This window comes from Glycine soja, chromosome 4 (assembly GCF_004193775.1).
Source record: "Glycine soja cultivar W05 chromosome 4, ASM419377v2, whole genome shotgun sequence".
Taxonomy (NCBI): domain Eukaryota; kingdom Viridiplantae; phylum Streptophyta; class Magnoliopsida; order Fabales; family Fabaceae; genus Glycine; species Glycine soja.
Window position 1 is genome coordinate 11514958 of NC_041005.1, and position 14636 is coordinate 11529593.

At 30.9% G+C, this 14636-nt stretch overlaps 1 protein-coding gene across 2 annotated transcripts; it reads left to right on the forward strand.

The window, feature by feature from the left end:
• The first annotated feature begins 4911 nt into the window (after positions 1–4911).
• On the forward strand, positions 4912–7139 carry LOC114409335 (phytolongin Phyl1.1-like). Of its 2 annotated transcripts, XM_028372764.1 has the most exons (3): positions 4912–5118; positions 5369–5400; positions 5705–7139. In XM_028372764.1, the coding sequence occupies exon 3, from the start codon at positions 5968–5970 to the stop codon at positions 6802–6804; it is 837 nt and encodes a 278-aa protein (XP_028228565.1). In that variant the 5' UTR covers positions 4912–5118; positions 5369–5400; positions 5705–5967; the 3' UTR covers positions 6805–7139. The 2 variants fall into 2 exon arrangements, with proteins under 2 accessions (XP_028228565.1, XP_028228566.1); XM_028372765.1 differs by lacking the exon at positions 5369–5400.
• The last annotated feature ends 7497 nt before the right edge of the window (positions 7140–14636 follow it).

The window sequence follows — 14636 nt, forward strand, 5'->3', positions numbered from 1 at the left end:
TGTATCTTGTTATAAGTCTCTAATAGTGCAAACTAATTAAGAATTATAGTGAGATCACATAAGTATACTCATCGACTACAATCATTCTCCCCTGGGAATAACTGTACTTAATGCACAACAAACACCATACCAGTGATTTCCTTAGAGAATAACCTAAATATGGTTCAACAGTTAACAATCATTCTCTAAAGAAAATGATTTCATGACACACAACAAAGGAAACTAAGGACTTATTTTTCAATAAGTCTATTATACAACGTCGCCTCCCACCTTTAGTGCCCCAACATGATTTTGAGGTGATCAATCTAACAATCTCATTGTAGCCACTTCTAGTGGACTAGATAACACAACCAAAGGATTTTCTAACTCTAGTTAGAGATTCAACACACAACTGGGACACCCAAAACGTCATATTTGACTCATGGAAATGTACCCATAACAAAACAAACAACCAAAGCTACATAATAGAAGACATAATAGACCTATTCCCCATAGGTTTGTTCCCAAAAGACATGACTAGATTTGATACCATAAATTTAAGATCCGCCGCCATTACATGGAACTATCAATTATCTCAAGCAAAAGAATTTATTTTAATTCCTTTAAAACTCTTCGATTAATGTAATTATGAAAATACTTGTAAACTTTTTGTGACTCAAAAACCAAAAGTTAAGATGTAAGATGTCAAGATAAAATATCATGTGATATATATATATATATACACACACACACATGTGTGTGTGTGTGTATGTGTGTGTATACAATTGAAGACCAATGATATTTCAACATAACATAAACTTATACAACATCATAGCAAATCATATCTCCTCAGAACATGCATATAAATATATACAATTCTATAAAGGTAAACTTCCTAGACTTTAAGCTGGTAAACACTATACAAGATGTTAAGAAAGAAACAACAAACAAAGACACATATTCACATCCTGGTACATATATCCACGAAGTCTCTAAAGACATAGGGCCACCTCCTAGTCATCCGCTCCCTAAGTACATCAGATACGGGATCATCACAGACACGAATCACACATACAACAACGCAATGGTAAGTTTAGCAAAAACAAAGATACAAAAATGATATACCACTTAATAGTTAAAGCATAAACAAACACCATCATATGCATATAGAACATAATATTTGAAAATCATACTTAAGGCACAAATCTTAGAAATTCATACAACAAAACATCTCACAATAATTATAAAATCATCAACCATTTCATCAAGATTAAATCATCATCGTCATGATTCATCCATCAAACATCATCGTCATTAGACCATCAATCATCAACACCAAAGATAGATTCGACTCCATGGAGATTTCACCTCCTGAGCGATTAACCTAAGTGCATCACTTACCATAGTCACACCTTGACCATTCAGGGAGACTCAAATTAACACTACAGAGGAAGTGTGATTTTATAAAAAATGGATGAGTGTGGATAGTGGTTTACCTTGATAACTTGCAAATACCTTAACCTATCAAGAGATTTTTCCATTCATTCATTTTATAGGTCCATTATTGTTAGCCACTACCAACAACATCTAACAATAGGTTAAGGGCCCACTAAGCACCCTTAACCTACGTGCCTACTCACAACAACAATAACAACTAAACTTGAAATCCTTGAGGTTTAAGATATGACACATTCATACCCACCATCTCACTTATGGTCATTTTCAAGGATCTAAGTTTCACCATTAACAACAATCCATCCCATATACACTGAAAATGATCACTAATCCTCTTCGAAAGTAGTTCTCAACAGTTTAACATGTCATTTGGAGTTAAAACATAGGGGTGATACTCAGAAAGATGCCCCACTAGACGAGACCCCGGGTCACTTTAGTGAGACGAAGTTTTGGCATGGAACTCACCTTCCCAAATATGCCATTTTCCAACAACAACAAAATCTTCCCAAAAGATACAGTTAACTTCTTTGCACACATATGGATGGTTCTCAAAACAAGATTATCATCCACAACAATCGTACCATATTTCATTATCAACGTATTCACCTCATCATACAAAATTCATATAGATTCAATTCATCATTAATTCATCGTTCATATCTCACTCACTAATCATGAACTCTTACCTAGTTCATTAATACCACGAGACTTTTCACAATCTAAGTTCTCATACTTAAAAACCAATATCACCATATGAATATAAATTACATGAGAATAACAAGAATCCAACTCAATTACACAATTAAGAGTATATCATACCACGACAAGCAAGACATATACATATTTCACCACTTCGACAATTAGCATTTATCAATCTTCATGTTCATACATTTACTCAAACATAATATAATCTTCTTATATTAGTTAATTACATGATAATAACAAGATATATAAACTCCACTCAATCCATTTAAGGTTCATATACACCTCAAGAAACATTTAAGATTGAATTTAAAGTGAAATGCACCAAAGGAAACTTAACAGGCACCCACGCGTATGCCTAGATTTATCTATGATTAAGCCTAGATCCATATACGTTTAAGCTTAATCACGCTTAAGTCTAGATTCCTTTACACTTAAGCCTAGATTCACTTACGCTAAAACCTAAAATCCAACAACCACATTTTCTTGACAAAATTTTTGCTTAAGCAAAAATCACCCTTGGCTTAAGTGTAAACATTTGTAGAATTTTGAATTTATGGAGTAAGATCTCAAATGACTTCTAAATCAAACCCAAATCAAATTACACATCATATACCATACATTCAAATCATTCCACACCCAAAAACAACATTTATCATCGATGCAATCATCATTCACATTTTTTATTTTTCTTATCAAGGAATAGATTGCTTTAAGCATGAACGACTCATACATATCATTCAATCAAAGTAAAGCAAGCTTCCCTTACCTATTAAACTCAACGAACTTGCTTTGAGATGGAGAAATGAAAGAAAGGAGACTTTGGGTCCAAGATGCAAGCTTTCCCTTACTCTTATAGTAGTTCTACATCATCCACACCACCCAAAACCCAACATAAACACATCAAAACCTTGGAAGAGAACACTTTTATGAAGCTTTGAAAAGTAGTGGAGGAAAACAAAAATGGAGGATGAAAGGTCTTAAATAAGTCCAAATTCGAAAAAGAAGCTCAACAACAATGTCCTCTTTGCTAGGGTTTCAAGGTCTCATACTCTCTACCGATGGATTGTTTGGGAAAGGAAGAAGAGAGTAAAATGAGAATGTTTTGTGTTGTGATTCAATTTTGGGTCAATAAAAATGAATATATGACTCTTTCTCTTCCCTCTATTCACACCTCGTCACTTCCTAAGCTTTGCCACTATGTTCTCATCACTCAAGATTCATACATCTAAGCCCAAACTCTCTAAAACTTATTATTCACATCTCATATTCATTTTTCACACCCATAAGCATAATAATACATACAACCCCTGCACCATCATCTTATAATTAAATAATTAATTAATTACAATACTTAAATTAAATTTAGTTACTCTTACAATCTAATTAAAACCATTATATCATATCTTTCATAAAACATAATGTTACATTTAATCCTCTAAGTTTGCATTTTTTTTTTCATTTTTGATCTCTGTAAGTACAAACTTATGAGAACTATAAATAAAAAAAATTAAAATTTGAAGGAACTAAAATTGGAAAAACATAAATTTTCATAGACTAAAAAGGAATCAAAAACTTAAAAGAACAAAAATTAAAAAAACACCAACTTCCAAAGACTAAAATTAGAATAATGAACTTACAAAAACAAACAAAAAAATGAAAAAGCATTAACTTACCAAAATCAAAAACATATTTAAGCTAATAAAAAAACACTTCTTTATGATTAGAAATTCACTTCTTTATATTAGTTACAATTACAATTGATGTAAAGAAATCACTTTTCTATATTAGTTATAATTAATGTTAAAACTCAAAAATCATCTATCTATACTAAATAATTTTCAAAAACACCTAATTCGATATAAAGTTTTAAGAAACCACCTAATTGATAAAAAAAGAAATCCTAATTCTACAATTGTTTGGTAGAACAATCGATATTCACTGTCGCGGCAAAAATATAGAATTTTCAATTTTGTTTGATAGAGCACTACATAGAAATTTGATAGATTTTTATTATAGAATGTTTAAATTTTTATATATATTTTTAATATAATTTGATTTAAAATATGAAAAAAATTAGAATCTTTTTACAGTATAATTATTATTTTTAGTAAAATTGTAAGATTATTTTCAATGATGCAGAGAGGAATATAGTTACAATTTTAAGATCATTTTCCTTATATAATTGGACTTTGTATCTAAAGTTGCTACCTTTAAATCTGAGTGAGGTGAATTTTTAATTTCCTACTTATCAGTTGCATATAACAGCTAAGCAACGTTCGTGTGAAAAGTACAATTTTTTTTTTTGGTGCCGTCAAGCATTTTTCCTCCGAATTTTCTATTTGTTTCATCTATACCAACAGTGCTTTGAGGCTATCACCGACTATTCCATAAAAAGACGACCAACAACTAATTTTATGTATAAAAAACAATTAATTTTACATTAATTTTATCAATATAATTAATTTGAAAATTTTCAATGAAGATAAATAGAATTTTACTAAATAACACATTATTTTTTTAAGGGAACTAAATATTATATTTGACTTTTAAAAAATGCAGAATACGTTTTAAAAAGGTATACAAATAATCATTAATTAAAAATAATTAAAATCATGACCAGAGATACATTCGAATAAAACAAACATTATAAAATAGTAAGTTTAAATTATTAAATTTTGAATAAACTGTTGTTATGGAAGCCAAATCCAAAAGAATATCATATATTATCATTCGTTGCCAGCTACCAATATACTGTATATAAATAAAATTTGAAAGTAAAACCAAAAGCACAAAACATTGCATGTTAAGATTCACACATTACACGATTTGGGTTGTGTTGTGTTGTGCCTGCCCTGTCCGTGGCATTTTCGTCTTTCTGTAATTTGTTCTTCCCTCTCACACTGTTATTCTTTCTTTCTCTTACTTTCTTATGAATCAGTCTCATCTCATCCCCAACAACCACACATGCAACACCATCAGGTATGTTCTTTCCTTGCTTTCAATTTTGGAAAAGCTTAAAATTTTGAAACTCTTGAAATGAAATTTGCCCAAAAAAACAAAAAAAAAACTAATTGGAACTGGTGCTAGTTCAGCTTGATTTATAACCCCATTCTTGGGCAAACAAATAGGGTTGTCATTTTATTATTATTTTGAAAATTTCAACTTGCTTAAGCTGTGGATCTTTGACTTCAGTTGGAGATTTTGAGTTGTTTTTTTAACCTCTTTTCAGATGATGTTGAGTGAATGCTACTACCCTTTAAGGTACAAAACCTCTGTCTTTGTCAGAGTAGATTTAAAGTTTCTATTTTTATTTTTATTCATTTTTGTTTTTGGATTATTGGTGTGGTAGACTTTGTGATCCGGGGGTTTGTTATCTTGTTCGGTTCAAAGATTTAATGGGGTTAGGTTATCTGAGAATTTAATTGATGGGCTTTATTTTTTGTTTGATTTTGCCTGTTGCTTAGTGTTATTGCTTTATCAGCGGTTATTCCTTGAATAAAAGAATATCTGTGTTTGTTCATCTCACTAATCAGATGCTGAAGGTTCGTTTTGGTGTTCCCTGCAGGTTTTTGACTTCATAGCTGGCGAATTTCTTGCACTTTGCTTGGTTTTTGTCTCTTGACTGCTTGTGTTCTTCGGTTGGGATGAAAGATGATGAAGACTTCGGTTTGATTTTACAATAATAGGATATTGGTATTCAGTGAAGTTAACATTTGAGATACAGAACAAGAGAAAAGAAAATTTGGTGTAACTTTTCTGATTTGTTGGCCTGGGATTGTAGAGGAGTTTGGTTGAAATCTGATCAGGGTTATTGTTTACTGATTTTCGATGGATTCAATTCAAAATAAAGTTTATTACTGCTGTGTTTCTAAGGGTAACAATGTCCTGTATGTGTATGGTGGTGGAGACCAAGAAGTTGAGAAAGTTGCAGTCTTGTGCTTGGAGAGGGCTCCTCCTTTCCACAGGTGGTATTTTGAGACAATAGGTAAAAGAACTTTTGGGTTTTTTATGGAAGATGGGTATGTTTACTTCACAATTGTTGATAAAGGTCTTGGTAACCCGGTTGTTCTTTGGTTTCTGGAGCATGTTCGAGATGAATTTAAAAAGCTAGCTAGAAAAGGTTCAAGAGGAATTTTGCCAAACATGAATTCAATTTACATTCAGGAAAAACTGGTTCCTGTCATTCGTGGTCTGATCACTTCATTGGAGAGTGTTTCACATGGTGGTAGTAATTGGAGAGATGAAACTTCCTTGTCTTTTCAAGTGGATCTGTCTCCATCACCAAGTAATTTGAATGGACAAATTGAAGGTGCTAGTTCAACAAAAGCCCCATTATTGGGAAAATCTAACAAGCCAGATAAGAAGAAAGTAAAAGATCATGTCATTGCTATGAGAGATGTTGAGTTGGAGGAGCATCAGAAATCTACAGATAGAGGAGCAAGGGTTGATTCATGCAATCTGGATGGTGTAAGCCAAGGTGGTGCTGGTGCATCAGTCTCTTTGCAAAAGGATATGGGTTCAATGAGGATGAGATCAGCCCCTCAAAACATTCGTAAGAAATGGTGGCGCCAAGTACGCATTGTTCTAGCTATTGATGCAGCTGTGTGTATATTACTATTTATCATCTGGTTAGTAATATGTCATGGTATATCCTGCATTCGATAGAATTCAAACTTCTTGTGTGACTCTGAAATTGAATCACTATCATATTTGGAACTTGAGATTTTCCATGCATGATCTGATCAGCAACAGAAATTGGTTTCTTTGATGGGGCATGTAAATGGAAGTTACATACTGGTCATGTTGATTAGATCTTTAGTGCTATTTGCAGGCACGTGCTTCTTGTCACCCATATATAGGCATTTTACTTTATAAAGTCTACTGTACAGTTTCATTACTTTTAGACATCTGTACTTGTATATGAATTTTGGGAAGATTTTAAAGGTTCTTGATTGGCCTGTTTCTATAGATTTTTTTCTAAATAGATAATTATTTTCTAATATAGAGATGACGAATATTCTCAAATCTCAAGTTGTATATGTAGAATAATTATGCCACCAAAATTCTTTAGGTATGTTTTGACCACCTCTTATAGCTTAGATATTGTTGCTCATAAAATATATACTTTTAAGGTATATGTCTAAAGTAATTGAGTTTGGAGAACCAAAAACCATACATCAGAAGTTAAAAGAAAGTATGTAGAATTATAAATCATTAAGTATACCATAGAAATGTAGCTATGTGAATTTTAAAATAATATTTTCAAACTAATGAATTATTCAAGATAGCATGTTCCACAACATTAAGTGAGTTTTATATAAGTTTTGTCGAATAGTATGGAGTGTCTTTAAAAGAGTATTAGGAAGTGTGCTACTAGCATTTCTCTTCTGCAAAAAAAAAAAAAAAGAGTAGAAAGAGTTGTTCCTGGTTTATCTATTCACTGTACAAGGAGCTCCTCCATTAAAGGCATATGAAATATGCTTAGCAGTTAACTGTAACTTGCTGATCATTGAAGACATTTGGCTTGAACAAAGAACATGATTTAGAATTTTCACACTACCGCCCTAGGCAAGAATCTCTAAAGTTGCAGCATGTATAAGAGCAATGATAAATGTCCACCCCAAAATGGGCTGGATTGAGGTGGAAAAAAGAGAGATAAAAGAAGAAAGGTAGAGAAAGAGAATGATAGGTGTGATTGGTGATGTTATAGAAAAAGAAGAGATAAGAAAATGCATTAAAAATGAGAAGGAAGAGAAAGCAAGTGTATGTTGAGTATTTTCCCATGTATACTGAGATTGTGATTGTCTGCCTAGAATCCAGGCTAGTTTAGCAAAGTGAAAAGCAAGTTTAAATTCAATCTTAGAATCTTAGCAGTTGATGCTAATCTCTACATCAAGAAACAAAGGAATGAATATGCTATTAATAACCTTGCTATCAAGGTTAGTAAAAGGCATAAAAGAACTGCATTTTAAGTCCTAAACCAATACTAAAAGCATTGTATGTTAGGTAGTTTTGAAACCTCAACCCATATAAAAGATGGACTATTGGTCTTTCTCAGCCAGTACTGGCTCGCTCATAATATGCTTGCTTGAGTGATAAACTTGCAAAACACTGTTTCTTTTTCCTTGTTTTTTTTTTTCTTCAATAACACACACACACACACACCACTTTTGTAGCTTCTTTGTTGTAGTTGGGTGGATCAACTTGCTTGTGTAGTTGAGAAATTTATATTTTCACCTCAGCTAAACCTTTCTTGATAATGCTAAACTTGTTGCTCGTGCCATTACCCCTTCATTTGATTGATTCTTAAAGAGCATAGCTGGCTCTTGATTTGAAGCTCTATTTGGATTTTATCATCAAGCAGAAATTTCAAACCTATTTGTAGCTCTGATGTGAAATGTTTTTTTTTTTTTTTTTCATTTGATCTTCACATGGTTTTTTGTTCTTACCTCTTCTCTGTAGTAAAACGATTCCATGTAAAAATAAATAAATAAAGGTGCCATCAATTCAAAGAATACCCCATAGATTGAATCAAAATTTACCACAAAAAGTTGAACCAAATTATTGTGCCATCAATTCTAGGAAGAGCCCCATAGATTAGATCATAATTTACCACATAAAGTTGAACCGATTTGTTGAAGGATTTGATTGGTATTGTCCATATATACCGTGATTATTGTCATGTATGCAAATGACAGAATTTATAGGGTGGATTAACATTTTACATTTACCATTTCTTTTACCAGTTTCATCAGAAGAAAACAGTGTGTTGGCATGGTCAAATACGTCAGCAAAACCTTGCTCTTCTTATGTGACTGTCTGTCTTTTCTTTTGGCAAAGTTGTTATGCCTATGAAGAAGTCTGATTACTTGTGAATTTTGAATTACAAGTTAAAATATTCTTTTGGTGTTTTTGATGGTATGTTGTGTCTAACGTAAGAAGGATTCAAGGATTCTGAGATTACAAGTCTGTAACCAGTCAGAGAATAAATGTTATCATTTTCATGATCATGACATCAATAAATTGAATTGGTTCATAAAAGCTCAAGGATAGTGTCATGTACAAAAATGTACTTTTTATCCTTTACTTTATTATGTTTTATTTTCTTCTCACAATTTTGTTATTTGTTTCAAATTTACTTAAAACTCACCAAATACTTTTTAATTGAGAACACCCTTAAAAATAATATTAGTGGAATTTGTTATGAAATTGCATAGATATTGTAGAAACAGAGTTATGAATACAAAGAGTTGTAGATGTGATGTCTGTGTTGCACATATTTGATTATATTTTGTATTTATAATAATTTGCAATGATAAAATTGAAAGAAAAAAAAGAGTTTGTAGAACAGATTTCGATTGAAGAAACAAATGTTAGAAATAAATTTTTCTTGATTATAAAATGTGAAATACGATAAAATAAAAAAACATTGAAAACTCTGTTAATTATTTTTTTATATTAAAATTTTTAAAAACGGTTGTATCTGTGACAATAGTTGGTAACATGCTTTTATAATCGGCGAAATCTTTGAAATCTTCTTTTCTTTTTGTTTAATGAATTGGATGAAACGTCTCTGGATAATTTATTTTGTTGACCGATTCTCTCTAAAGACATAGTCAATTTGCTGAAATAAGTTTGATGCCTCGTAGCTTTATGTACTTTTGGTTTTACCATTTCAATGTTGAGTTGATTGCATGAAGAACCAACGCAATCGCTAAGACACCTGTCACATTTAATAATTTAGGTATCTAATCTTGGTGAAATTATTTATATATGTACAAATAATACTAGTCTTAAAAATAATAGATGTAGCAAAAAAAAATAAAAATACTAGTCTTTAAACAGAGACAAGTAGAGCTGGGGGCCAAACCTTTGAGCATCAATAACGGTAGAATCTGAGATAAATTTTTGGTGGGTATATATTTTTTTTCTTAAACAATAGTTACTTAAAAAAACTACTGTTTATAAAATTTGATTGTGGTCTCACATTCCTCTAATAATAGAAATTAGGCTTAATTAAGTTTTTAATTCCTAAATTTTGGACTAAATTTATTTGCTGTTTGTCCCTTGTTGATCGTCTTAATCACTTGAGGTTCATGTTCCGTCTAATAAGTCAGCATTCTTTTGTGCTTGCATTGTCCAAGGTGGATGCCTCATTTGACATGTTACTTGGTTTGAGGATGCTGCATCAATTGACATAAGTCTCTTTAAGGAAATTCTCCTTTTGAATTATTTATCACTATAGGACTTGGGGGGTCTGTTACTTTAAACTTTGGCTTCTCAAATTGCTGAATATCATAAACCATTTTTTTGTCGAAAAATACCACTGCTTGAAACAATTTTCTTCTTTGCATGATCTCATAGTTTGAAGCCAAATTCATCTCTTGGTTAACTAAGGTATATATATGCATTCCTTTGTCTCAACATTAAGTTTTGCTGTTTCATCTTCATCCTTTTCAATTGATCATAAGAGACTTTATTTTCGGGCCATACTTCACTTGACATCTCTTCATTTAAAAGTGAAAGAGATCGATGAACTAATAAAATAAAATGCAATATATTATATAATTTGTATCAATTCTTTGGTTGCATCTTGAACAATATTCATGCCAAAAGTTCTAGAAGAAATTGTATTTACAAATGTGACTAATAAAAAGTTCCAGATTGTTTCTAATTATAATATTGGTGTCAAAATTTGTATCTCCATAAAGCTATCTTGCCTTCTCTTTTACTTATCTCCATAAAGTTATCCTTTCTCTTCTATAAGTACTTTTAATCTAATTTGTTTTTTTTTAAGACCGCGTAACTTTAAAAATCAATATCAAATATATATTACATTTCATTGAAAAAAGTTAGTTATTAATGGAAAAATGTCAAATTTTCTTTTATCAATGTAACTTTTATTTAACAAAATTTATATTGCTAATATAAAAGTATAAACTTATATCAATATAATGTAATATCTTAATATTTAATATACTAATAATATACATTTATTTTATACTAATGAAATGGTTTATTAATATAATATTATTATTATATAATGTTAATATAAACCTACAATCTATATTAAAATTTTCAATTTTATCTAACGAAGAAAGAAAATCTGAGGACATGCCACGTAAATTCCAGATTGTGCTTTGGACTGTGAATGTTGGACTTTGAAACTGGGTTCCAGGTTTCCAGCATGCCTTACAGATTTTATTTATATTTATAATAAGAATCTAAGCAAATTCACAAGCGAAGCGTTAATTAGTATCATGTCTTTCCGACAAATTTTATAATAATAAACAGATCTTTTCTTTTCAAGGAGATCATCATATTAGTCTCACATCATACAGTACGTGTTCATTTACCTGCGTGAAGGACTTCTGTATAGAAAAAAAAACACTTTTGTGAAGATAAATGTTTTAAAATAAAAATTAAAAAGAAGTTCGGTCAGTTTTTTGCACTTTTTAAAGAAATTATAACTAGTTTGATTTTTATATAGGGCTAGTCTAATCTTAAAGCGGAGAAGCCATCAATTGAGGTATTTTTTTTTTTTAATGCAAGATGATTATCTCATTTCATTAAAAAGAACAACACAAATACAATAAAAAAAACATCATAAAATGTATGGGACTAGCATAGAATCAAGACGCTCGAATTAACGAGTGAGTAACTAGATTGACTTATATGCGAACTAAACTCATAGATGAGTTGTAAACTAAGCTCAGTTTCTGTTTACGCATGGAAATAATGGATCACGTATCAGTAATGGACCAAGATGATGAAGATTTCATATTATCATACACTTGTTTGCAGTCGACTTCAAAACCAACATTTTGTAGGCCTAAGCCAATTTGTCCAGCAGATGGCTTTGAGAAGAGCAGCAGCCTCGACTTCTTGGATGGATGGAACTCATGCATGGTAGGATGAGAGAGCAGTAACAAAATTACCTTGATCAGAGCAGTGTTACAGCCAAAGAAAGTGTGCCAATTGTTTTACCAAAAGGGCACGTAGTAGGGCATTGAACTCCTTTAGTAACCAGACAAGTCAGAAGACAGTCTCTCAATATACTCCCAATTGAGGTCTAAAAACTATTTTTTACTTCTTATTGGTTTTTTAAATATAAAAACATTAGTAATTGCTTAATAATATTAACCTATTAAGATTATTAATAGTTATTTTGTTCTTAAAATAAGGTCCTTCATTCTATATTATGATAGTATTTTGCTTAATTTATTTTAAAAATTTCATTTCTTTTTTTAAAAAAATGTTACGTGCAGTTCTAGGAATTAATGCTCTAAAAAATAAAGTGTATTTTTATTCATTGAAGAACATATAAAAAATAGATTTTAAATAAGTTAATTTTAGGATCTAAATCACAAAATCAAATAATGCATTACTCAATTTTGTTAACTTAACTAACTTATAAGCTAAAAAATTATAAAATTACTAAATAGCTCAAACTATATAGTTTTAAAATGGTTAAACCATTCACTTGTTATTTAATATAATTTCACTATAATTTTTAGTAACTTACTGGTTGGTTCACCTACCTTAAACACTTATTTAATGGAAAATGATGGTGTGAAAATTGTAAATAATTTTTTAAAAGAATCTATACCTATCAAGCAATAATTTTCATTAGTGATTACATTAATAAATAAATGTTTAAGTATGAGACGTATAATTCATTTTGGATTGTAAATTTTTTTTAATAAAAAAAGCAACTATAATTTTTAACTTAAGATAATTGTCTAAATATTGATGAAAATAGTGATAATAATTCCTATAGTAATATCCATTTTAACAATTTTTGTAAAAGTAATTTCGATAATAGTTTAGTTTATGATAACACTACTAGAATTTATAAATTTAACATCGCACGGTTAACATCGATTATTGAAAAAACCGATGTTAACAACAGCACGATGGCATTTTCGTAAATAATTTGAGTTAAGTAGCATTGATTTTGAAAAAATCGATGTTAACATGAGATCGTTAACATCGGTTATTAAAAAATCAATGTTAACGTCAATTGATTAACATCGATTTTTTCAAAACCGATGTTAACATGAGATTGTTAACATCGGTTATTTATAAAACTGATGTTAACCAGGTGATAACATCGATTTTCTTAAAAAAAATTGATGTGTTGTACATGAATTAAAACCCAAAACCCTTTTTTTCCCCACGCCCTCAGTCTCGCAAACAAAGCCTTTCTCTTCTCCCTCACCCGCAAGACCTGTGACCGTCATTTACGACATGTCACCGTCGTCTCCTCCTCACCATCGTCGCCGCTGGGGTTCGTAACCACCGTTGGGGTTCGTTGATGCTGCAAGGTTGAACATCCTTCGTTGGAGTCTGACATCAACGCAAGGTACGTGTTTGCTTCTTTTTTCATTTTTGTGAGCTTTTGCAAGCTTCTTTTTTTTTTCAAAAGATGTTTTTATGTTATTGGGTCTTTGCAAGCTTGTTTTTTTTTTTCAATAAATTGGTGCAGTTTCAAACTAATAAAACTTCCCTAATAATCCTTCATTGTCTTGTGATATGATATCAGTAGTTGAAGTTGCTACTATGACTACAAGTGAGTGTGAATTTTTGTGCTTATATAGATTAAAAAGTGAGACTTAGGGGGAAAAAATCGGATGCTATATTGGTTTGTTAACAGGTGGTTTAAACTGTGTGGATAGCCAGAGGTTTTCATTTTCACTAGCCGTATCTTAATTGACACATAGATATGTCTCCTTTGTCTTTATTCTTTTTCAAATTTGGCATGTAGGGTTTAAGGAGGTTGAGGTTAGTTTCTACTAATTATGAAAGATATGAGATGGTTTTCAGTCAACTTTGAACATGTTGAAGACTTGAAGTTGTTTCTGAATTTTGAATCTTTTACATGGTTTCAGCTGAGAAAACTACCTTTTTGATATATTTATCAAATTCAATATAGCCTTTTATGGTTTGAACTTTGAAGTGTATTTTACCTTCAAGTTTATTGTAGTTGGTAATGCATAATAATCAGAGGTTCTAGCACAATCTAGCTTTAGAGTGTTAGCTTAATGGGCGTATACTATCTCATAGTAAATTATCTCATGAATTTGTTATGGTTTCAATTTTGTTATTAATTATTAGTAGCATTGTTTGTTAGCAATATTTGCTGGTGTAGCCTATCAAGTGGTGAAGTTTTGACTTGATGCACAACTTTTAGGTTTTTTACATTATTACATGGGTACATTTTTGTTCCATTGCATTGATTTGTTGGCATCCTATGCCAAACCTGTGCAATAATGTTATAATAAATAATCAAAAGTTTGTGATAGCTTAATATATTAAGAAATCTTTGGTCATGTGTTTTTCCTAAATTATATGGGATCTTACATTGGTGCCAAAACTAAAATTTATCTTTATCTTTATATATATATAGGGTGCTGTTGGGGATCATCAGGCAAGTGAATTTTCCCTCAATCCCATTTTTCTATCTTTATGTTGGATTTTTGATGATGAATAGAGTT